The following is a 24,795-nucleotide window of genomic DNA, read 5'->3' on the forward strand; positions in this document are numbered from 1 at the left end:
GTCGAGGCAGCATTCTATGATTCCGTATATCAGTTCTGTAGGAACGGGTAACATTCGTTGTTCCTCCTTACAAAGAAATTGGGTACAGCCCTTTGACAAGAATATATTGATACTTTTATCCCTTCACATTCTAAAAATAAAAGGGAGGATAATAAAATAAAAGGAATCAGACGTTAGAGTGCTCTCCCCAGGTTTTAGGACGCTTCAGTAGGAAGACGTCTATTAAAGAATAGCACCTGACATTTATGTCACTACAGATGTCCCTTTTTAGTGCAGTCGATATTCTTAGTATTAGATTATTGCTTTATTTCAGCATTGTGTAAGGAGAACTGAGAGCTGTCTAGGTGGTGGTGGCTGATTATTATCCTCTGTCACTTGTTCTATATATTGATGAGTATTTTTATATCCGATGTCTGAATTTTGCCGTTATAACAATCCTTGTTATGAATGTGATCTATTATGCCAATATTCCTTTTAAATATTTTGAAAATAAAATAAAAAATATGATTTACCATTATATGTGTGGGGTCTTTCTTTTATTCCTTGGGCACCAAAACATCATGATTTACGTTTGGATACAGATGTAATCTTTTCATGTTAAACAAGTTCTAGAGATATAGTTTTTCCCTTCCCAATTGTTTCTTAGCATGGTCCCTCCTAACCAAATCCTATATTCTCCTAGTGGTGTTTTTAGAGGGCGGCATCTTATTCTCCATTGGATGAAATCCAGAGAATACAGGTTCCGGGGTGGTATGCTAGTGAGCCGTTGGCAGTCCCTCTGCCGTTCTGTTGTTGGGTTTTTGCTGTGCGATCCACTATCCTGAATCTTAATGACCGATGACTAAATTGCCGCTTTGGTTTCATTTCGTTTTATTTGGTAACGGACACAGCTGTTTATCTACGCTCTACAGGACCCGCCGTTGTTCCGCCACAATATTACGGTGTACCCTGGGGAGTGTACCCGGCTGGATTGTTTCAGCAGCAAGCCGCCGCCGTTGCCTCCGCCGCCGCCAACAGCAACAACCAGCAAGCGGCAACGCAAGCGGCCCAGGGACAGCAGCAGGTAACGGAATTAAAGTGATCACACGTAATCGCATCAACTTCCATTAATGTATGAACCATTCCCTGCCTCAGCACCGTTTCTCTTGGGTTATATTCTAATTTACCATTATTTGGGGCAGATGGAGGACGAGTGTATACTAAGAAAGTGGTGGTATAACTTTTATTTGTTTTGATTGAGGGAGAGTAGGGGGTTGACCAGTCTTAATGTGCACATAGGCAGCCAGTTTGTAGGGTAACCAGTATTGTCTGTCACTAAGAACTAGAGGCACCACGAGTCCTCATTGGTGTCCCTGGTTTATGGTGAACTGACAGGCTTCATTCTCAGTAATATTGCTCATCCCATAGAACGTCTTCCTCCACTCTCTTTGGGGGACAGAATCTCTTTCATATTTGCGAAGTGTTGCTTTAGCTGTCATTATTGTAAATGAAGACTATTTAATTTTTAGTTATGTACTCGGAAATACTAGGTTTTAGTTTTTGTTTCCCATATTCTAAGACCACTTGTTGGGGGGAATTCAATTCCCCCCGAATTTCCGCGGCATTAAAACTATTACCATTATTACGGTACTTTTAACCCGGCTTTCTAGCTGCGAGCAATAAGCCGGTGTTGAAGCTACCGTAATAACGGCAATAAAGCGCATTATTACCGTAATAACGGCAATAAAAGCGCAGGCCCCATTACTTTCACCTGTAACGCGGCCAATTGAATTCCCCCCTGTAGAATGGTTTTCGTTAATCTGTGGAGAAGACAGACTTGGTAAAATGTTCCTCATGGGATGTTCATTGATCAAATGTACTGTATATTCTGTAATGAACGTAATCCTTGTTCGATCTAGTCAGATAACATAACTTTGATTAGATTACAGATTTTAAAAACATATCTATATTCCATAATGTAATTGTAATATTTTTCCCCCTGTCCTTGATGGAAGCTTACCTCAAAATCCACTGTTATTACATAGGACCCCAAGATTTGGTTTGTGAATATTAATACTTCCCCCCCCCCCCCCCCCCCCCCCCATAGTTCCTCACTCCCTGACCTCTCATTTTACCCCTCTGTATGGCCTTCTGGAATCTATAAATCTGTTATTGCCATTGTTCTACAGAATAGAAGCCTGGGGTCAGTTGTGACTTCTAGCGCCCATAGATTTGTATACAAACAGGCTAGTGCTGAAGTTAAGACCACGCCATTGGATTTGTCATTGCAGGTTATGCGGGCTGCGGCCAACCAGCGTCCTCTCACACCTAACCAGGGACAGCAGGGACAACAGAACGACTCCCTCGCCGCCGCCAATTCCGCTCTGGCGTTTGGACAGGGTCTGGCCACCAGCATGTCAGGTATTGTGAATCAGCCTGCGGCGCCAGATAACTTTCTGTCTTTCCTCGTGTGGTGTTGACATGTATGACGGTTTTTTTTTTGTTGTTGTTGCATATTCCTAGGCTATCAAGTCCTGGCACCCACTGCCTATTACGATCAAAACGGTGCCTTGGTGGTCGGCCCCGGAGGGAGAGCAGGGCTTGCAGCCCAAGTGCGTCTAGTGGCGTCTACCCCGGTCCTCATCAGTCCTGCGGCTGCACAAGCTGGTACGTCAGATATTTACTGTTCTGACAAGTAGCAGATGTTATAGCTAATACAGATGGAGCGATTGGTGTGTGACTACTTAGTTGTTCATTCTATTGACATTTTTGGAGAACCATGTAGAGAAGCCACTAAGTAATCTGCACATTTAGTGTCGTCCTTCCCATTATATGTATCTACTGTAAATATTACTATTATGTCTTGTTATAGAACTTAGTAGTAGCTTTCTGTCAAGCTGTTATAAAGTGTACTCACTATTTGGTCGTTTTGCCATAGTTAGGATCTCTTCCCCCATAATCTGTTTCCCTCCTCCCAGAGCCCAGCTGTAGATCACTGGATATGACCAGATCAGGGCTTTCTGGAGTTGGGTTCCTGATGGAAACGCAACTTCAGAAAACCGCTAGGTCCACTGATTGTTTGGTGGTATCCATTGATCACTCTGCTGTGCCTGCTGTGATGTCCACATATACAGCCGTGACAGTGCTCATAACATATCGTGTGGAAATCAGTTTTTGGCAATGGTAACATCCAAGCTGCATATTTCATTGCTCGTCGTGCAGACAGCATAAAGGTCAGCGGATCTCTGCTCCATACTATTTCCCCGGCAGTATACTCAAGCTGTGTACCGTTTTAGTTGCAGGTATGACCAAGGTCTGGAGGGCTGAGATCATGACTGAGCAGGTGTTCACAAATCCATAAGTTTGCTTATAACCTGCACAGTGAGAGCAGAACACTGTGTTAGATAAAACTAATCAGAGAACACTTGTGTACGTAGTGCTTTTAAAGGGCTAAAAGCATGCTCCCGCTCCCAATTTTTTTTTTAAGCAACTCCTCTCCCTTTAATAGCTGATTGGTGAGTGAACCATCCCTACAATCACTGTTAAGAGTTGTAGCATTGACTTATCTAACCATGTCCTTTTCTTCTGTCAGCTGCTGCAGCATCCGCCTCTGGTGGAAACAACCTCACAGCAGCCGCAAACGGCATCTTCCGCCCTATGGCCCCTCAGCAACAACAGCAGCAGCAGCAGCAACAGCAGCAGCAGTCGCAGCCTAACTCCAATCTCCATTCCAGTTCATTCTACGGGAATAACTCTCTGACCAACAGCTCTCAGAGCAGCTCTTTGTTTTCACACGGGCAGCAACAACCCGGAAATACTTCTCTCGGATTCAGCAGCAACAACTCTCTGGGAGCAGCTATCGGCTCAGCCTTTGGCGGCTTTGGCTCATCAGGTATGTCCAGAAGTAACGTCTGGGTTAAGTATGATTCCTTGCACAGGTAGATCCTAGCAAATGACCTTTAATTTATTGTTGTATTTGGTGGTTGGTTGTTTTTTTGTTTGTATTTTATAGATTTTATAGAATAGATTTAAGTTTGTTCTTACAACTTCTGTGTCTTCTTTCTTGTCATTGTGTCCAGTTGAGATTCTGTCACTTGTTTCTGTCGCTTTCAGCAATATGAAGCAATAATAAATGAAAATAATGTCTTATTCTTTTCTCAGTTCTGTCAGAATCTGCATTTTTATGTTTTCACTGTATACGTATTTATAGTTCCCTCAGACTTAGACAACCAGTGCCTGCAATACATGCGTGGACTTTTAGTTCCACAAGAGTTGTAACGTCACATGTTGTCTACTTCTGCTCTATGTCAACAAGTACTAGTAGAAACTGACTCTCTTCCTCTTTGGCCTCTGATTAAATTGGACTAAAAGTAATCAAATGTCCTTTCATCTTGACCTATGGCGATGAGATCTGTGGTTCTGAGGGCAGTGACTAGGTAGTTGTAACTATTCTGTGGTGGTTTCCCAGAATTCCAGCTGTGGTGTCGTTGGATTTTGCTCATCTGAGTTTAAAGCCAAATTGATTGGTGGGATTTTTAGGGGACGGTTGCTATAAATGGTGTCTGCAATGCAGAGAAGAGTCCTTTTGGAGGTTTGGGCATCGAGAGCGTGTCCATTGAAGGCGTTCCTACTAGGACAATCTGCGTTCTTCTGCAGACCTAAGCAGGACTCCCAAGGGCTGTAACCCTCCAGGCTGTGAGGTACAATGTGTTACACCAACTGTTGACACTTCCATCCACAAACCAACCTGTGCTCCGTTCCTATTCAGCCAATCACTGACCCTTTAAAGCATCCCTGCTTCTAGCCCTTAAGGCTAATAGGGACTGGATGAGTCACTGATGAATCCTTTCTTTGAGAGAAGGCGGCAGAATTCTGGAAGACAAGTCCCTCTATGTGAATGATTTTGTTGACTGTCATACGAGATGTTTTTATGGTCATGCTTTGACACCACAATCAACCTCCCTGCATGATCGCATCTCTCGGGTATTTTTCCCAAGCTTTAATAAGTTTGGAGAATGCTCATGACCATCAGTTTTGCACCGGAGAGCGTTTTGGAGCCCTTTTCCTCAGTGAGAATTGAAGTTGTGGGAATCCTGTCTATTCATGGAATCTCTTGTCTTGCGGCTATCTAGCAGCACCAAAATTCCTCTTTGAGACACGACACCCTTCAAGAACCCCTTCACAAGAGATTACACTGTGTCCTAAAGAACCGATTTTCTTCTTCTGGCTTGGTGCTTAGGCCAGCTTTTGTGACCACTTGGTAAGCTAAAGCAACTTACACTCGCTAGAACAGCCCCTGGAAGGATTGGAGAATGGCGCTTCTAAGGTGGAGCTGATACAGCTTTCCTCTAATGTTTATGGATGCATCATGCTACATGGAGAACGTGTCACTTGATCCCACCATGTTAGTGGCCAGATTCTTGGCCAATCTCCTATGATTTCCTTTTCAGAGAACCCTCAAAGCGGTTTATTTTTTTTATAGTTCATCATAGACCAAGACCTAAGAAATGCTTTCCACTAATCTATTCAAGGGCGGGTGGACACTTAGGTCATTTGTCCTGTCATGGAGGATCATCAAAGGGGTCAGGTATTTTTATTCCAGTCCCTCCCTGGTGCCCGTGCTGGATCTGAAGGCCCTCGAAAAAGCCCCGATATCTGAGTCATTCGAGATGGAGTACCTCCAATACCTTTAATCCATCATGGAAGGTGTTTCTGGCATGCCTGGATATTAAGGATTCTAAGCTTCATATCTCCATAGGACCACCAGCATTTCTCCTTTTGATTTTCAGGAAGCTTAGTTCCAGTTTTGAGCACTCTGGCAGATCTCACAAGAGGCCATAAGAGTCTTCCAAGTTCATGACCTCTCTGGTAGCCCTTCTACGTCATCAGAGAGTTATAATCATCCTGTATACGGACGATATCCTGCTGAAGGCCTGGTTAAGGGAACCGGGCTTCCATGGTGTTCCTAGGGCTCCAATATGCTGTATTAAAATGTTTCTTCCCCAAATCAGAGTTTGCTCTGTCCATGACCTAACACTCCCTCTTCTGACCAATATGTGCACTATGTACTGCATGAGGGTGGTGAGGACTATGATCTCTACGCTAGAAGTGGTTCAATGCTTAGAATTCCCCATGTGATCCTTCAAAAATGCACTTCTGCATATATAGAGCATCTCAACAGTCCCATTTGTCAATATCACAGGATGATTAACCCCCTGAGGTGGTGGATGATCTCTCATCTCATGACTAGAAGATCCATCTCCGTTCTGGTGTGGTAGGCAGTAAATATGGATGCCGGTATGGGGGACGTTCATCTTATCCAGATGAGGGGGCTTTGGAACATCTCGCTCTGTCCCCCCCCACCTTTGCTGAATGGGTTTTTGGAATTACCTTTTACATCTTTCTCCAAGACTTTGGGGAGGTGGGGGGGGGGGGGCAGAGTTACTCCAGGAATGTGTGGTGTCTGACCTTATCTACTGTGTTTTTGTATTCCTTGCTGGACTAGTTGTAAACTGAGGAGGAAGATTATTATTTCTTAGTGTTTTGGTTTTACATACAATTCCTCTTCATGAAATAATGGCCTTCAATCCCGACAAATCTTGTATGTTCCATACTATGTGATAATAGATGTTATTTGGTGACAGGGCACCTTGCTATGTGATAACATTGGCGGTTTGCGCCAAGCCCTGGACATGGCTGGCACGCACTCCGTGTCGGACAGGGCTCACTTTGTCACCTTGGGGGGCATCGGATACTTCTCCAAAGCTGTCATTTTATTATGTCCAAACCAAACAACATTTCAGCCTTCCACTTAAAGCAGATTTAAAGCTTGATTGTATAAGTCACTGAATCTCCAACAAATCTATCATCTGCAAAAGTATTTGTGCTTACGCTTGGTTCCCATTGCCATGCTCCCATGTATATGTATATAACACAAGTTAACCCGTGCATGATACTCATGCATTCTAGTCAAATCAAGATACTTAAGGTCTTAAAAAGGTTCTTGTCATGCATTTGGACCTAGCCCAGGCCTCCTCAGGGGAAGATCGTTACTTCCCGACGCAAGCGCCCTTTTTAATGTGTGTTCATGAGGTAAAATTACCTCACGAAAATGAGTTTGACCCCTCAACTCGTAAATTTAGCCTTTACTACCCCTCCCACGGGGGGAAGGGGGGATGATGGAAGTTAACTGACTTGACTATTCTAATTTTTTTGTCAAATAATGTCAGTATATCAAATTTCAGGTCAATTGGATGAGCCCTTTCTGAGAAAATAGTTTTTTTCCACACACACACTAACGCACGCCTCTACACATGTGTGTTGATGAGGTAAAATTACCTCACGAAAATGAGTTTGAGCCCTACCAAATTTCAGCCCTTTTTGAATTTTTTTTCCCACACACTAAGAATTTAGTAGGTCAGTGTATAACTCTGCCCAGCAGGTGGAGCTGCAACTTGGTTTTTTTTCCACACACACACAGACAGACGCCACTAAGCATTTATATATTAGATTGTGTCTACTATGAGTAATGCGGTTAGCATGTGATCCCATGTCAGCATCCAGTCCCCAGACAGGCCTTACTCTGTGATGTTCGCAGCAGATTATATCCCCCCTGTTTACAGCTTACCGCTCTCTGGGGATGGCCTGATGTGTTTCTTATTGTTCTATCCCCATGGAATAACGCATTTAAATATTAAATTTAATTGACAACTGTTGCATATTGAATTATGCATCTTACATTTAGAATTGGGTTCATAATGACATCCAGTAAATACAGCTGTTAGACGATGCAATATCTGTATATTGTGCCAGTGTATGTAAATAATCAGACTTCTTTAGAATGGACCCGTCACTTTGCACATCATATTCAGCCCACAGTACGTCCGCCACCACTGTCTATGTGACAGGCACGTTTTAGTCCTGCTACAATAGAGAAATCATCGTCTTCTCAACCATAGCCACACTGAGCGTAGCAAAACAGTGATTCTGTGAAAGCATCGTTATCGTTTTCCCCCCTAATTTGATGAATGTCTTTGCTATGTTGTCAGCCTGTCAGTTCGCTTTTGGTTTGAGACCGTCCTTTTTTTTTTGAGCCTCATGAAAGTGACATCCTTTGGTAGTGGAGCTAGAACCCACTAGTTATGTCTGTAAAACAATTTATCCTAAAGTATGGTTTTAAGCACGACTGCACACAACTAAGGGATAGCTCTGCTGTAAGAGGAGTTAGTTAAGTTGTGATTAAGCTCACTGTTTAGTTATATTGCTCATTCTGAGGCATGTGTACAGTGGACAAGCTAAAATAAACAAGGTATCGGGCAGGTTAAAAACGTTACTAAGGTCTTATGTTTGATATTGATACAGTGAAATTAAAATACTTGATCTTTTTGCATCTTCGCATAAAATGCAGTTTTCCCTTTTAAACTGTATTAACCTTCAATACATACATGTCCAGTGTTTGTCTTGTCTGCGACAAGTTTTCACTGTCTGGTGACAGTCTCCTGACATCTATTTGCCTGCCATTATCGACACCTTGCTTGCCTGATTTAGAACCGACAAGAAGAGGTTGTCGATGCTCCTCCCCTTTACTCCCTGCCACAACCTTCACTGAGTCGGCGCTAGGAAGCACTTCTGACATCAGCGGTATATAATTTATACAGCACGATAAGTAGCTTAGTTTTAATACCTCAATTTACATCTTCTGTCGCTCTCACTAGCTTCTGAACCCACAGAATGATGTCAGAAATGCTTCCTAGCACTGTGCCGGGGAAGACTGATATCTCCTTTATCGTAGACCCTTCAACTGGCGAGGAATATTAAACTAGCTCTAAGCAGCAAATTGCAAAATTTAAAATATTTTTTCCTTTCGATTTTTACATTTGACTCTGTAATTCTTCTTTAAATACTCCCCCTTAGTGGACCCCCTCCATAATTGAAGTTTGCCCCCACACCCATTACCTGGAGCTGAGAGTTGGTTTGCACTAAATCTCGCTCATTGATGCCGCAGGGACAATGTGGTGTACCGCAAGGCATAACGCTTCACCTTGTGAGTCTGTTCTCTGTTTGCTATGCTGTGGGGGCATATTTGGCTAATGATGGGTCTACTAAAGAGCGAGTTCTTCTTTTAATGGTGCTTTTCAAAAGATGATAGAGGCTAATGTCTGCTCAAGATATTTGTGGCTGCATCATTTTCCTTAGTTGTTGTTCTCATGACTTATAATTTCTGTTAATTGTCTTCCAGACATAAGTTTGGAATTGTTCCTTCATATAACACACTGTGTTTTAATTAGTTTTTTTTTTTTGTTTTGTTTGTTTGTTTTTATTTTTATTCAGTTGGCAATTCCGCAGGTAGTAGTGGCTCAAGGAGAGATTCCCTGACTGCTAGCTCTGACTTGTACAAAAAGTCTAGCAGCAGCCTAGCGGCCATAGTGCAGCCGTATTACAATAGCCTGGGATTCTCCTGCTCTCCAAGTCCAATAGGCATGCCTCTTCCAAGCCAAACGCCCGGACATTCACTAACGCCACCGCCATCTCTCTCATCACATGGATCTTCATCCAGTTTGCATTTAGGTAAAGCAAACTTTTATTTGTATGTTTTGTGTGTATTTGTGATTGTGTGTGTGTGTGTATGTTTTTGGTTTTTTTTTGTTTTGTTTTTGTTAAATTACCATTTGACACGTGACTTTTTGTTTTTAGAAATGTGGCTATATCAGTAATATTTGTGGGTATGGGAGAGATCTGGACCAACCTCTCTATTCAGGGCTGTGCTGGTCATTGTTTCCGTATTTATGTTGTGCTGTGATGTTATATACGATAGGAGGTCACAGCATGTAGATGTTTTTGTAACTTGGTGTAGATTTAAAAAAACAACAAAATAGTCTGAAATTGAAAAGCTGGTCTTGTAAAACCTCCCCCCCCCCCCCCCCATACGTCTACATGCCTTGTAGATCGGACCAGAGAGAGGGAGGCTTTCAACAGATTTAATTGACCTTGTCGTACCCACGCAGTTACCAAGTTACTAAGCGTTACATTTTCCAAGCTTTAGAATTTTTAACATGGGGACCTTAGAGGGGGAAAGGAACTGAATAATGTATCACCATGAATGCACTGTTCATTTGTAAAAAGATGTAACGGTCCATCTAGTCTTACGATTTTATTCCTAATAACCTTCAGGACCTATTTGGTCCTTAGCCTTCTGTCAATCCCAAGTATGTTTAGTTTCCCAATTATATTGGCCTCTACCATCTCCGGAAAGCTATTCCACCTATCTACTACCCTTGGCTTATATTCCCCCTAGACCAGCCACCCTAATATTCTAGCATCATTTTCATGAATAAGGTCAGTATTTTGTCAGGTATAATGAGCCCTTGAACAATTTGTACAGAAGATAGAATGTCTGTCCGGTTTGATGACGAGACGTAGGACAAGATCTGATGCAGCACAGCGTAGAATACAGAATGGAATGTACAGCTAGATAATTTAATGAGGAAGAGGGTTTTCAGAGAAGATAACAGAATTACTACTTCATCTTATAATTAGTACTTTATCTTCAGGAGACCTTTGTTACTTAAGTGTTTAACTCAATGTGCACCATCCTGCCCCCATTTGTTGCATATTAATGCAATGACAAGACAGAGTGTGAAGTTGAAGCAAATTTCATAACGATAGGTCTGATTTCTTCAGATTAATTTAGCAAGTAGTCTAGCCTTTTGCTGTGGTTCATATATGAACTGATCGCAATATACCCCCAACGTGTTCAGGCTACAGCATGCTGAAACCTATTGTTTTAAAGGTCCCGGTTTTGGTTAAAAAAATAATGTATATAATAGACCCAAAGGCTCTTTTTTTGTAAATGCAGCCCCTATCCTACTTTTATACCTAGGTTAGATGCGCTGTCTTGCAGAGTGTATCTAACCGGTACTAATTGTTGCTTTGTATTTATCTTCAGGGCATATCCAATCCTATGTCACATTGTGCCCAACTTGACCAGGATAGAAGTCCGTAGAGAGAACACTCCACAAAGGGGGACTTACATTTAATCAATTAATATTTGCAACTTAAATGCGCCTTTTGCTTATTAAGCGGATTTTAAAGTGCTCCTTTCACCTACGTAAAGCTCTGTTGCCTCACTGATATCACCAAGGCTATCCATTTATAGGCAGCCTTTATGGATCAATTCACTATGAGCTAGTGACATCACTGCGTCGCAGTGCCTCCACTTCCAAGTGAAATGACAGGCTGCGTTCTCCTAATAACTCCACTGTGTAAAGGGGTTGGGTGCGAAACCAGAGCCGGAGGTCCGAATGATGTAGGACTTAAACCAACATAACTAGGACTCTGGTGGTGTGAGAATTCACCTAGACAGGTATTTTGTAAATCCGGAATACTTGACTCCTTGAGTTCAGACTACAGAGGCACCGACTGTAACTGGGTTCATGGAATTGTTCACTTGTGTACTATGCACGGTGTCTAGTAGGAAGCAAATGATAACGTACAGATTTAGAATACTGGACACTGTAATCCTAAGTCTATGGATCCGGCTTGTTCACAAGGGCTCCTCTAAAAGTTGCTGCACAAGATTTAAATATCTACCTGTATTTGTCTCCCCTGACTGCTGTGTATTCTATTATAGCAGAGGAAGAAGGAGACCTCCGGCTACCCACAGCGTTAGTCAGGGCATGCTTGGAGTTGTAGTTCCCTTGCAGCTGGATAGTCATGGATTGCCTCCCTCTGCCATTATAAAGCACATTTAAAATGAATCCTAATTATGGATATTTTATTTGTCATTTCAAGATGCATTTCCATCAGAGCTCACCACCTACACACTAATGAACGTACTTTGTTACATAGGGGGGCTAACAAATGGCAGTGGGCGCTACATTTCTGCAGCGCCTGGAGCAGAGGCAAAGTATCGCAGCGCTGGCAGCGGATCCAGTTTTTTCAGTTCCAGTAGCCAGCTCTTCCCACCGTCGCGCCTGCGGTACAACAGATCTGACATCATGCCCTCCGGACGCAGCCGCTTGTTAGAAGACTTCCGCAACAACCGCTTCCCCAGCCTGCAGCTCAGGGATCTGATTGGGCACATCGTCGAGTTCTCACAAGACCAGCACGGATCCAGGTGGGTGTCTTATCAATGGCGGGAAGGTCTCTGGTCATCGGGAAGACCATTGTCCAGCATTTACTGTTTCCTATAAAAGGAATCTCTAATCCTTTTTTTTTTTTAAATTGTACTTGTATAGTGTAAACAATACAGGGTGGATGTATAAAATATTCCTCATAGTTTCTTTGATGCCAGGTCATTCAGAAGGCTCTAGAATCCATATCTCCAGATCAGCTCAATATTCAGTAGAGAGGTCATTGTTTTTCTCCTCTTTGCCTTAAACTTTCTTTTCATGAGATGTAATATATCTCTCAACTGTCCCAATTACAACAGGACAGTTACAATTTGCACACTTATGTATAGGGGAGGCTAATGATGAAGTGGGTGGGCGTGGAATGAGTTGTGAATTGGATTATGCAAATTCCTTTTTTGGATGTTACAGTCTCTTAAAACTGCAGCTTCCAAAGACACTAGTGAGTTCTTTGCATGTGCACATATGGGGAGAGGTAGAGCCCCAATAAACCATGTCCAGCATATCCACGCGCCCTGTTCTGATATATATGTCTAACACCGTACCAACTAATGATCAGTACTAGAATAGGTTAGTATCGCTAAATCAGCAGTGCATGGGAAAACAATCTCTAATTATCGCCAAGGATATTGTCAGAAAGCTACGTTTAAGCTATTTCCTGATGTAATCAGCCATTAAAGGCTTCGGATGACTTATTTTTCTACAGTATATATCACAGGAAGTCTTGTGTGCGTAGATGAATGATTCCGTCGCAGACATTTAACATTTCTGAACAGAACTCTTCTGACATATAAGAAATAAATCTGCTGTTACTGCATAGCACAATATTTTTGTCTTAAATGAGAGATTTAAGAAAGCGAACTAGGTTTTTCTATCATATGTTTAAGGTTTAACCCAGAATTGGTAAACAACACATTATCCCCATGGGGACAGCCATTGTTCCCGAATCCAACCATTGTGTGGTGTAACGTCTTGTGTTTACTTGATCTCCAGGTTCATCCAGCAGAAGCTGGAACGGGCCACTCCAGCTGAGCGCCAGGTGGTGTTCAGCGAGATCCTGCAAGCCGCCTATCAGCTGATGACGGATGTTTTCGGGAATTACGTTATTCAGAAGTTTTTTGAAGTAAGTCCTTTTATAGGTCTTTGTTCTTCTCCTTGCGCTGTAGCAGATAGATAACTGCCTGACAGCCACGCCGTGTTATCCTTAGAATTACTGCCCATATACCGCCGAGATCATTAAGTTTTACGCTGAGCGTGTTTGACACGAGATCCTCGTGGGTATGTTTATTTTTCAGTTTGGCAGCATGGACCAGAAGCTGGCGCTGGCCACACGTATACGCGGCCACGTACTTCCTCTGGCTTTACAGATGTATGGCTGCCGGGTCATTCAGAAGGCTCTAGAGTCCATATCTCCAGATCAGCAGGTAACTAGCGTTAATACTGAGCAAGTACTTTTAAGACTGTAGAGGTGTAAGCTGTTCACAGCTCCAAAGCTAAATGTGGATTCTGATTAAACTGTTACTAGGAGGTAAATTCTAAATGTAAATATCTACTAATGCTGTAACTTATAAGCAGCAATGCTCATAAACAACCACAAGGTGGCGCCAGATTATGACACTGACACTAACTAGGAGTAGAGTTCCAGAGGACTGCCCGGCTGATCCATGTTCAGTCAGATGTTGTATTACTGTAATTATTTGTAGTTGCTTCATCTCCTCTGATGCTGTAAAATCATTCTGCATTAATTCTGTATAAGTACACACACACGGATTGATTCCAGCCGTTTAGTGGATGTAAATATCAGTGGGTATGGACCTAAAACAAATGCTGTATCCTATTCGCATCAGTTCAGGATGTGGCTGAAAATGATCATGGACCATGATGATCCGTGTTTGTGCGGGAACGGCCGTCTGCAGACAGTGCTACATAAAATCACAGCGGATGACCTTCCAGTGAATGGGGGTGTCCATACTTATCTCATGCTATGCAGCCCAAATTTTTATTTTATATATTTTCTTTAACTGTTATTGAAGGGAGGACTCTAGGAAAACATATCGCAGTACATTACAATGATGTGCAAGAAGTAAAATGGGAGCAGCCATAGTAAAGACAATATAACTTTATCTCCTTCTAAATAAACTCAGTATTGAAATCAGAAACCCTATATATTCCCCAGTGTTGGCTTATGTTACCACTACCCAGCAGAATCTATTCTTCCCAGTACTGCAACGAGGTTATTTGAGGAATAGGCTGATATCCCTTCAATATTTTAAGGTGTTCAAGGAATTAAAAATGATCCACTTAGATGATTTTCAGAGTTAGGAACAGTTTGCACATACAGGCTGTATATAAAAAAAAACTATTTACATCAAGGCGTCTTTTAGTGCCGTTTTTGTTTTCATTTTTTTTTAGCATATCTACAAATTAGATTATAGCCCATTTTATTTAGACTGTTTAGTAAACCTATTGAGCTTCCTGTGTTGTAAGCATGGAGTATGTAATCGCTGTGTGTAATCTCGTCTCTCCAGAGTGAGATGGTGAAGGAGCTGGACGGACATGTACTGAAGTGTGTGAAAGATCAGAACGGAAACCACGTGGTGCAGAAGTGTATTGAGTGTGTCCAGCCGCAGTCCCTCCAGTTCATTATTGATGCCTTCAAAGGACAGGTGTGTACAGTCTCTACATTTCTTCAAGGGTACTCACACAGGGAATCCGTTCTCTAGGAACCAGTGCCATCACTGAGAAGAGCAGCCTGTCTGTTCTCTAGGAACCAGTGCCATCACTGAGAAGGGCAGCCTGTCTGTTCTCTAGGAACCAGTGCCATCACTGAGAAGAGCAGCCTGTCTGTTCTCTAGGAACCAGTGCCATCACTGAGAAGGGCAGCCTGTCTGTTCTCTAGGAACCAGTGCTATCACTGAGAAGAGCAGCCTGTCTGTTCTCTAGGAACCAGTGCCATCACTGAGAAGAGCAGCCTGTCTGTTCTCTAGGAACCAGTGCCATCACTGAGAAGGGCAGCCTGTCTGTTCTCTAGGAACCAGTGCCATCACTGAGAAGAGCAGCCTGTCTGTTCTCTAGGAACCAGTGCCATCACTGAGAAGGGCAGCCTGTCTGTTCTCTAGGAACCAGTGCCATCACTGAGAAGAGCAGCCTGTCTGTTCTCTAGGAACCGGTGCCATCACTGAGAAGGGCAGCCTGTCCGTTCTCTAGGAACCAGTGCCATCACTGAGAAGGGCAGCCTGTCTGTTCTCTAGGAACCAGTGCCATCACTGAGAAGAGCAGCCTGTCTGTTCTCTAGGAACCAGTGCCATCACTGAGAAGAGCAGCCTGTCTGTTCTCTAGGAACCAGTGCCATCACTGAGAAGAGCAGCCTGACTGTTCTCTAGGAACCAGTGCCATCACTGAGAAGAGCAGCCTGTCAGTTCTCTAGGAACCGGTGAGATCACTGAGAAGGGCAGCCTGTCGGTTCTCTAGGAACCGGTGAGATCACTGAGAAGGGCAGCCTGTCGGTTCTCTAGGAACCGGTGATAATACTGAGAAGAGCAGCCTGTCAGTTCTCTAGGAACCAGTGCCATCACTGAGAAGGTCAGCCTGTCAGTTCTCTAGGAACCAGTGCCATCACTGAGAAGGGCAGCCTGTTAGTTCTCTAGGAACCAGTGCCATCACTGAGAAGGGCAGCCTGTCGGTTCTCTAGGAACCAGTGCCATCACTGAGAAGAGCAGCCTGTCTGTTCTCTAGGAACCGGTGAGATCACTGAGAAGGTCAGCCTGTCGGTTCTCTAGGAACCGGTGAGATCACTGAGAAGGGCAGCCTGTCGGTTCTTTAGGAACCGGTGATAATACTGAGAAGGGCAGCCTGTCGGTTCTCTAGGAACCAGTGCCATCACTGAGAAGGGCAGCCTGTCGGTTCTCTAGGAACCAGTGCCATCACTGAGAAGGGCAGCCTGTCGGTTCTCTAGGAACCGGTGATAATACTGAGAAGTGCAGCCTGTCGGTTCTCTAGGAACCAGTGCCATCACTGAGAAGAGCAGCCTGTCTGTTCTCTAGGAACCGGTGAGATCACTGAGAAGGGCAGCCTGTCGGTTCTCTAGGAACCAGTGCCGTCACTGAGAAGGGCAGCCTGTCGGTTCTCTAGGAACCAGTGCCGTCACTGAGAAGAGCAGCCTGTCGGTTCTCTAGGAACCAGTGCCGTCACTGAGAAGGGCAGCCTGTCTGTTCTCTGGTAACCAGTGGCATTACTGAGAAGGGCAGCCTGTCGGTTCTCTAGGAACCAGTGCCATCACTGAGAAGGGCAGCCTGTCTGTTCTCTAGGAACCAGTGCCATCACTGAGACATGTGCCATTTTGCAGTGATTTAGATTATTTATGTATAGATGTTTATTCTTAATGTGCTGTTATTACCCACAGGTGTATGTGCTTTCCACTCATCCTTATGGCTGCAGAGTCATACAACGTATTCTGGAACATTGCACAATTGAGCAGACCATGCCTATTCTGGAGGAATTACATCAGAGCACAGAACAGCTGGTGCAGGTAATACCTGTTTCTAGAGCATTCGTAGTAACAATCTTCAAGCCTCATCTCCATATAGTGACCCATTTGCATCATTAGAACCTATGTTTTTGTCTTTAGGTTTACAACAGTTTGATTTTACCTGACACAAGTAAAATGTTGCTTGTATTACAATAAAAGCCACGTATAATTAAATACTGTTAGCCAAATGTTAACATGTCCACCACCACATTATATTAGACTTGAATCTACTGCATCATAAAGTAAGTAATTACACTCAGAATTGCCCCCTGTCTGAGCAGATACCACCTAGCGCTAGCCTCTAGCGCGGGCGGCCAGCGTAGGCAGCGCTAGCCTCTAGCGCGGGCGGCCAGCGTAGGCAGCGCTAGCCTCTAGCGCGGGCGGCCAGCGTAGGCAGCGCTAGCCTCTAGCGCGGGCGGCCAGCGTAGGCAGCGCTAGCCTCTAGCGCGGGCGGGCGGCCAGCGTAGGCAGCTCTAGCGCGGGCGCCCAGCGTAGGCAGCTCTAGCGCGGGCGCCCAGCGTAGGCAGCGCTAGCCTCTAGCACTCGTTTAGTACTGGCAACATTTTAAATGCTTGGCAATCAAAACAATTGTTTCATGTGGACTTGTCACCTCTGCTTGCAGGATCAGTATGGGAATTACGTCATCCAGCATGTTCTAGAACATGGCCGATCAGAAGACAAGAGCAAGATTGTGTCTGAAATAAGAGGGAAGGTTCTGTCATTAAGTCAGCACAAGTTTGCCAGGTAAGTGATCTCGTTCATAATGTATTGAAAGATTAATCCATGATTCTTCCCATAGTTACACTTGGTGCAACCCAAAAAAGTTATACAAAGAGTTAATCAGTTCGTTTTCCCAACTGTAGGAATATAAAATAGGAGGACCTGTCCCTGTTTATGGGAGGGGAGTGTTTGAGAGGTAATTGCAGTGTACCTCATTTACAATGCAAATAAGTAAATTGTGTCTGTTTTGCACCAGTGCAGGTAGATGGTACATTACACACACTTAGCCTCATATCTGCTCTCAGGACTTCAGCAGGATAATCTAAAGCTGCGTCTGCATTGTCACCTCAAAGTACAACCTCTCATTATATAAAAAGTTTCACTTTTCCTTCTAAAATACTGCTCGGTTTAACAACAGATGACCAGGTAACTGCCTACCCAGGTGGTGCCATAGCCTGTACCTGCGGTTCCCCAAGTGTGCGCCGCGGCTCCCAGGGCTGCCGCGGCCAGGGAGAGAGAGAAAAAAAAAACTAAACTTGCCAATCCGTCAGCGCCCAGGACCCAGCATCCTCCCTCCTCGTTTATCACTGAATGTCGATCGTGACATCATCACGTCCGACATTCAATGACAAACGGCAGGAGAGCCGAGGATGGCTGGGTCCCGGGCGTTGCCGGATTGGCAAGTTTTTTTGTTTTTTTTTTCTCTTCCTGGCCCCGGGATGCAGAGGGGTGGCAGAGTGTGTGGAGGCGCAGAGGGGTGGCAGAGTGTGTGGAGGCGCAGAGGGGTGGCAGAGCGTGTGGAGGCGTAGAGGGGTGGCAGAGTGTGTGGAGGCGTAGAGTATGTGGAGGCGCAGAGGGGCGGCGGAGTGTGTGGAGGCGCAGAGGGGCGGCGGAGTGTGTGGAGGCGCAGAGGGGCGGCGGAGTGTGTGGAGGCGCAGAGGGGCGGCGGAGTGTGTGGAGGCGCAGAGGGGCGGCGGAGTGTGTGGAGGCGCAGAGGGGCGGCGGAGTGTGTGGAGGCGCAGAGGGGCGGCGGAGTGTGTGGAGGCGCAGAGGGGCGGCGGAGTGTGTGGAGGCGCAGAGGGGCGGCGGAGTGTGTGGAGGCGCAGAGGGGCGGCGGAGTGTGTGGAGGCGCAGAGGGGCGGCGGAGTGTGTGGAGGCGCAGAGGGGCGGCGGAGTGTGTGGAGGCGCAGAGGGGCGGCGGAGTGTGTGGAGGCGCAGAGGGGCGGCGGAGTGTGTGGAGGCGCAGAGGGGCGGCAGAGTGTGTGGAGGCGCAGAGGGGCGGCAGAGTGTGAGTTAGCTGTAAATTATTCTTTGACAGAAATATAATTGAAAAAAATATTCCACTTTTCCCTTGGATTTATGTGTATTTTTTTAAAATAATTATTTCTGTCCTGACCTAAATACTTATTGGGTTATTTTGACCCAACTACATATAAAACAGGACTGCTCTGTAATTATTTTGGAGGAGTGCCTTGAAAAAATTATGGAGACTCTAAGGGTGCTTGGAACTGCAAAAGTTTGGGAACCACTGGTCTATACTATCCCTCCGGCTTCATGTCCGTAATCATCCTGTTAGTTATACAAGTATTGTAAGCTGTCGTTGTGCTATGTTTGTGTGACACAGTTTACTAATGTTGTACACGCGCATACTCTATCAAGGATATTAATAGGATTGCCTCTTCTCTCCTTAGTAATGTTGTGGAGAAGTGCGTCACCCACTCGTCCCGCGCTGAGAGAGCCCTGCTGATCGATGAGGTCTGCTGCCAAAACGATGGTCCTCACAGTGCCTTATACACCATGATGAAGGACCAGTATGCAAACTACGTTGTGCAGAAGATGATTGACATGGCTGAATCTGCTCAGCGCAAAATCATCATGCATAAGGTAAATAAACCCGCTCTTAGTCACCGTTACTTCTCCAAGTATTGCCTCATTTATAACAACGTTTGCTTTTCATATTCATGTCTGTACAGAATATTTTGCCCTGTGGTAAAGTCCCCTTGAATTAAAGGAATTTAACAAAAGTTTTCTTTGTTTAAAGACCCGACACGTTTGTGAAGAAGTACATATTAAATGGTGCCTCATGTCCCATAGATTGTAAGCTTGCGGGTAGGGCACCTCTTTGTCTGCATTACCCAGTATTGGCTATTACTACTTTTGTCCCTAGTTGTTAAGCGCTACGGAACTTGCTGGTGCTATATAAATCGTTGATGATGTTCTGAGAACCCTCCGTTAGTGCCAGAATGACGGTCGCTTGCTGATTGGAGGAGAGCTTGCATGTCCATTCAGCAGGCGGCTTACACTATTGTGTACCGTTGTGCTCCTAATTCAAATTTTGTTTTAGATCCATATAAAGCTGTGTTCTGTTCCAAATAATCAGCATGATTTTTCTTTTTCTCCCCTTATTAGATCCGACCACACATCACAACGCTTCGTAAATATACATATGGGAAGCATATATTGGCCAAGCTGGAGAAGTATTACATGAAGACTAGCACTGACTTGGGGCCAATGATCGGGCCGTCAAACGGAATGCTCTAGGGAAGGCCCCACAACCAGAAAATACAATACACATACACCTCTTATGTACGAGGAACCATCCAACCCTCCCACCTCGCTTCCTATCAGAATATCTGATGTGTACCACGCTATTTATTGTCCCTCCTCCCCCCCTTCATATAAATTCTTACTGTGGCTCTGATAAAGATTTTGGGCCTTTCTCGCCCTCCACTCCCTGACTGCGGCGGGAGACTCACCCAACTGCCCGACTAGTATATAACCAGAGCCTGTAAATGATGTAAGTGTATCAAACTGTCACATATTTTGTACATTTTTACCTTGTAAAGTTCCTGTAAAAAGTGGTAGTTTTTAAAGGGAAAAAAGTAAAGTATTTTAATACGCTGGTTTTGCCAATTGGGTGAGTCTCCCGGGGACCGAAGCAGGGAGCGTTCATTTGTAAATAGATTTCTAGTCTTACTCTGTTGCATATTATATTTTTTTTTTGTTTTTTTTAAATACTTTTAAAGGTCTTTTCCACAGGAAGGCAATTGGATACGGGCACATAAATGATAATAGATGAATTGCTTAAAGCATACCAGTCACTGGCATGCAGTGGTCAAAACCATTTTGTGGGCTATACCCAATATTCACGCGAAGGCCGCCTGGGGGGAGGGGGGGTACCAGTAATATTACGGAGGCAACAGTCTTGTTAGGCTGTGCCAGTGTTCCTGACAATGCATCCTGTTCTCTAAGAAACGGCGACATTACCCGGGCATGAGACGCAGTGTGCCTTCTACCTCAGTCACGTGACTGTTCTACGGTGAATTATGTCACCGTTTCCTAGCGATTAGTGCCTCCGCGTTACTGGCTTCTAATGAATTGACAGGCAGCCTTCTCACGGCCTGCACTATATGATTATATGTAGACAACGGGTGCGCCTTAAGCTTTGTCTTTGGTTTGGTTTTTGTTTTTTCAATCCTCGACGACCAGGATAAGTGACCTCGGTCATTCTGAACGACACCGCTGAGCATTGGCGTTCACAAATGACCGGACGGTCGGGGAGACTTGAGTGTGGACACACCCTTGATCTCACATCACTAAGCAAGAAAATGCTTTAATTTTTCTTCTATTTCCTACTAATAAATGTACGATGATTTTCCAAGCAGCAGGCAATTCACGGTGCTTGTTAATATTATTATTATTTTAATAAAATAAATATAGTTGTACATGCACCATTGGAGTCTGCAATAGTAAAGAATAAAAGGAGATTCACTCTCAGTAATCACGGGTGCAACAAATCATGTAGTGAGCTCTAGCATGCGATTGGAGGCTTTGATGAATTCCTCCATTGTGGTTCATTGCAACCAACAGGCTGCTACATTAAATATTGAAAAGCCTAATTTGCTCAGCAAACACTCAACACCGGAGTCTACAGAAGACGGCTCCATCGTTTTTTCTCTCTCTCTCTCTCTCTTCAGCGCGTACTGAAGCACCGACAATGAATCATTGCTTCGTTCCGCAATGGTCATAACGTTAATGTGGTTTTTTGTTTTTCTCCCCTTGCATATAAAATGGTGTGACATTTTAATAGCAGCTTTAGAAATTTACTTTTTGCTGTCATGAATTAGCCGAAACAAGTAGGTTTAGGTTAGAGGTTAAAAAGCCCCGTTGACGGCTTGACATTTAACGCATGATAAAAAACCGATGTAAAAGAAAAAAAAAAAAATCTTGAAATGGCTTAGTTTGTCATTTTCTTTCTGTTTATATGAAAATATGCTTTGTATTGTAGAAGTGTAACTAATGAGTAGGTGACTGTTTACAGTTTCAATGTTTAATATGAGCCTTGCTTATTTTGTAGTTGGTTGTACAGATGTACATTTGTAAACCTCTTTGGCTGTACATGTCGATCGTTTCTCCCTCCTCGTCCGGGAAGGGGCTAGGATATTTTTCATTTTAGTGTACATTTGGGTTGTCTCTATTTTGCCTTGGCGAATAGTGTTGTATAATGTAAAATTTTTTTTTTTTCTTCTTCTAAATCAAGGTTTTTTTGTTTGTTTTTTTTTTAAACAAGCCTTTATACAGCTTCGTAAAAATATATAAATATTATAAATACCAGCTATCTATTTATCTACCGCTGAAAACTGTTCTTGTTTATATACAACGGCTGTAACATGTTAATAGAAATCAGTGCAGTACATTTTGCATAGATAAAAATGAAAAATGGGTATGATATTTATATTATAATATAAATTTCTCTCTCTCTCACGTTCGTGGGGAAGCACCTCGCGGAAAGGCCCGGCGGCTTGCTTTGTATAAAAGTACTGTATTTTTGATTGGCCGGCTCAAAAGCCAGGAGTAAAAAAAAATGAATAAAAAAAAACGTATGTAAATTATTGACGATTTTGGTGAACATACAGCGGTGTAACGATAACCTATAGATGGTGTACATTTACAAGCGGCCTTATGTACATTTCCCAATGATCTTTTTAAAAGGCAGAATTGTGACCACATGTGTATAATTAAAATACTTTTTAATCCTTTCACTTGTTGCCGTTTTATTTGGTTAAAGTTTGGATATATCGATACATTTCTCTTATTGGCTCTTTCTGACCTGACCACGCCCCTAAAGACGACACGCCCCACCCCCGAAATGATGTCACAGATACGTCTTGCCAGTAAATGAGAGGATGACCACACTAAGATTGACAGGAGGAGAGAAAGGGATTATGGGAAAGAGAAGGGAACCTGTGACATGTTACTGAATGGTGACCACTTAAAGCAGACTCGGCACCACCAATGTAGAAACTTGGTAAAGTCCCTATATCAAGAATATTTTAAGATTTTCATCCCATAATTTTTATATAAGTTTACTTCATTCTTACCAAATAGTCCCTCATCCCATCTATGATGGGAACAAGTTGTTTATTTCAGGTCTTTGTTTAACTTGGATGGTTTCCTGTAAATTCATCCACGCACTCATTATCTCCCGCCTGGATTATTGCAACCTCCTCCTCACTGGCCTCCCCCACTCCCACCTCTCCCCGCTCCGCTCTATACTCAATGCGGCCGCTAGACTCATCTTCCTCTCACGCCGCTCCTCCTCTGCCTCCCCTCTCTGCCTTGCTTTACACTGGCTTCCCTTCCTCTATAGAATCCTTTTCAAACTCCTCACCACCACGTACAAGGCTCTCTCCCACTCTACTGCCCCCTACATCTCTATCCTCTCCATTCAAACTCCCACCCGCTCCCTGCGCTCAGCCAATGATCGCCGCCTCTCCTCCACTCTCATCACCTCTTCCCACTCCAGAATCCAGGACTTTTCCCGTGCAGCTCCCCTTCACTGGAATGACCTCCCTTGTTCCATCCGTCTCTCTCCTACTCTGTGCTCCTTCAAACGTGCACTGAAAACTCACCTCTTCCGTATCGCCTACCAACCAGCTACTTAACCCCCATCTCCTCCACTCTCTCTCCCTTCTCTCCCTTTGTCTCTTCTGACTCCCCTTGTGCCTGTTCTGTCTATCCTCCCTTAGGATGTAAGCTCACATGAGCAGCGCCGTCTTCCCTCCTGTCTCCTCACCAGTTCTTCTACTCCATGCTTATTGTATTAGCCTGCGTGGAGTTTCTGAAGTATTGGTATTTTTGTTTATTGTTCTGTACTGTTTCACACTGTATAGTCTACTGTTTGTACCGTGTACGGCGCTGCGGACACCTTGTGGCGCCTTACAAATAAATGATAATAATAATAAAATGTGACTACCAACACACACTGCAGGCAGCCATTTTGTGGGTGGAGCTAGTATGGATGAGAATGTAGCCAATCATATTCAAGAGGTACTGCTTCCTAGTGAATCGAGTCAGGCCTTGGGAATATTAGTTGGGCAATGCTGTACGTCTGTGATGTAACTGGTACCCAGCCAATTGATAAGGCTGTATATAGGATCAGCCTACAATGTGGAGGCCTCCGGTGTGGTTAAGTTTAAAGAGAATTTGTCACTAGACTGAGTACTGCTGTTTTATTTACTTATTATAAAGTGATTATTTGTGGTGAATGTCAAGATTATCTGAAAGAATAAGGACATTATCCAAATAAGCCAACAACAAATCAATTTGTTAACTATAAAACGTTTTTTAATAAATGCTGAAAAGTAGTGTGTGCATTGCACAGAACAAAAGCCGTGACCAAGTGCTCAAAATCTTTTTTTTCAAGTCGAAAGAATTTATTCCCCGAGCAAATCCAGCTTTGTAGATATTTAAAATTGCATATCAGGCAATTCTGGGAGCAAGTATTTAACGGTAACCTTTAACTCCCTGTAACCAATAAAAAGGAGTAAATGGTGTCTTTCATTTCAACAAAAAGTAATCAGACTCACACGAAGTTCACTAGAGCAAGTCCATTTATTGGACTGGGAAAAAAACAGCTAAAATTACTGAATTCCAAAATCTAGATTGTGTTCCACAAGGGAAATAACAGATCAACAGAAGCATCTGGAAAATTTAAGGAATAACTTTTTCTGCACAAATTTTCGAGCTTTACTTAGACTTTTAAATTCCATTGGTAGGATGATCTACATAATAAACCTTTTGACTGAGGAAGCCGTGGGTCCCTCCTTTTGTAGGACAAGACATGATATGTTAGAAGATCTGGATTATTTTATTTCAGCCACAGGCCTAATTTTTGAAGATCCTAATCAATGTGTAACTACTGGAGATAGACTCTATAAACTGCTCCAAAGGAAACGCCCCACTGCCGTGTTCCGACGAAGGATTGCGGACAACACATGGGATTCTTCTATGTGAGAATGTCAGTTCTGTCAGGAACTTTATAAGCAAGCAAATGATGAATTGGCCTGAGTCGAAACGCCCGACGACCTTTATGAATTTATCCAACTATAAATTCCTGTTGACCTAATACTTTATGAAGGAACATTTTGGAGTTGGCAG

The 24,795-nt window shown here is 43.7% G+C and overlaps 1 protein-coding gene across 4 annotated transcripts in view; it reads left to right on the plus strand.

Moving 5' to 3' along the window:
• The window catches only part of PUM2 (pumilio RNA binding family member 2), a 56,706-nt gene extending 34,309 nt beyond the window's left edge, over nt 1–22,397 (plus strand). For 2 of the 4 annotated variants that reach the window (XM_075201383.1, XM_075201384.1), the window contains exons 10-22: nt 912–1,063; nt 2,271–2,400; nt 2,503–2,646; nt 3,572–3,871; nt 9,310–9,546; nt 11,827–12,094; nt 13,101–13,230; nt 13,403–13,531; nt 14,636–14,773; nt 16,510–16,635; nt 17,258–17,379; nt 19,047–19,239; nt 19,765–22,397. In XM_075201383.1, coding sequence (XP_075057484.1) covers nt 912–1,063; nt 2,271–2,400; nt 2,503–2,646; nt 3,572–3,871; nt 9,310–9,546; nt 11,827–12,094; nt 13,101–13,230; nt 13,403–13,531; nt 14,636–14,773; nt 16,510–16,635; nt 17,258–17,379; nt 19,047–19,239; nt 19,765–19,896 — 2,201 coding nt within the window. In that variant the 3' untranslated portion in view covers nt 19,897–22,397. Of the gene's footprint in view, nt 1–890; nt 1,064–2,270; nt 2,401–2,502; nt 2,647–3,571; nt 3,872–9,309; nt 9,547–11,826; nt 12,095–13,100; nt 13,231–13,402; nt 13,532–14,635; nt 14,774–16,509; nt 16,636–17,257; nt 17,380–19,046; nt 19,240–19,764 lie in introns of all 4 variants that reach the window. The other 2 variants (XM_075201382.1, XM_075201385.1) reach the window with 1 other exon arrangement.
• The last annotated feature ends 2,398 nt before the right edge of the window (nt 22,398–24,795 follow it).

The sequence above is a fragment of the Mixophyes fleayi genome, chromosome 3 (genome assembly GCF_038048845.1).
Source record: "Mixophyes fleayi isolate aMixFle1 chromosome 3, aMixFle1.hap1, whole genome shotgun sequence".
NCBI lineage: Eukaryota > Metazoa > Chordata > Amphibia > Anura > Limnodynastidae > Mixophyes > Mixophyes fleayi.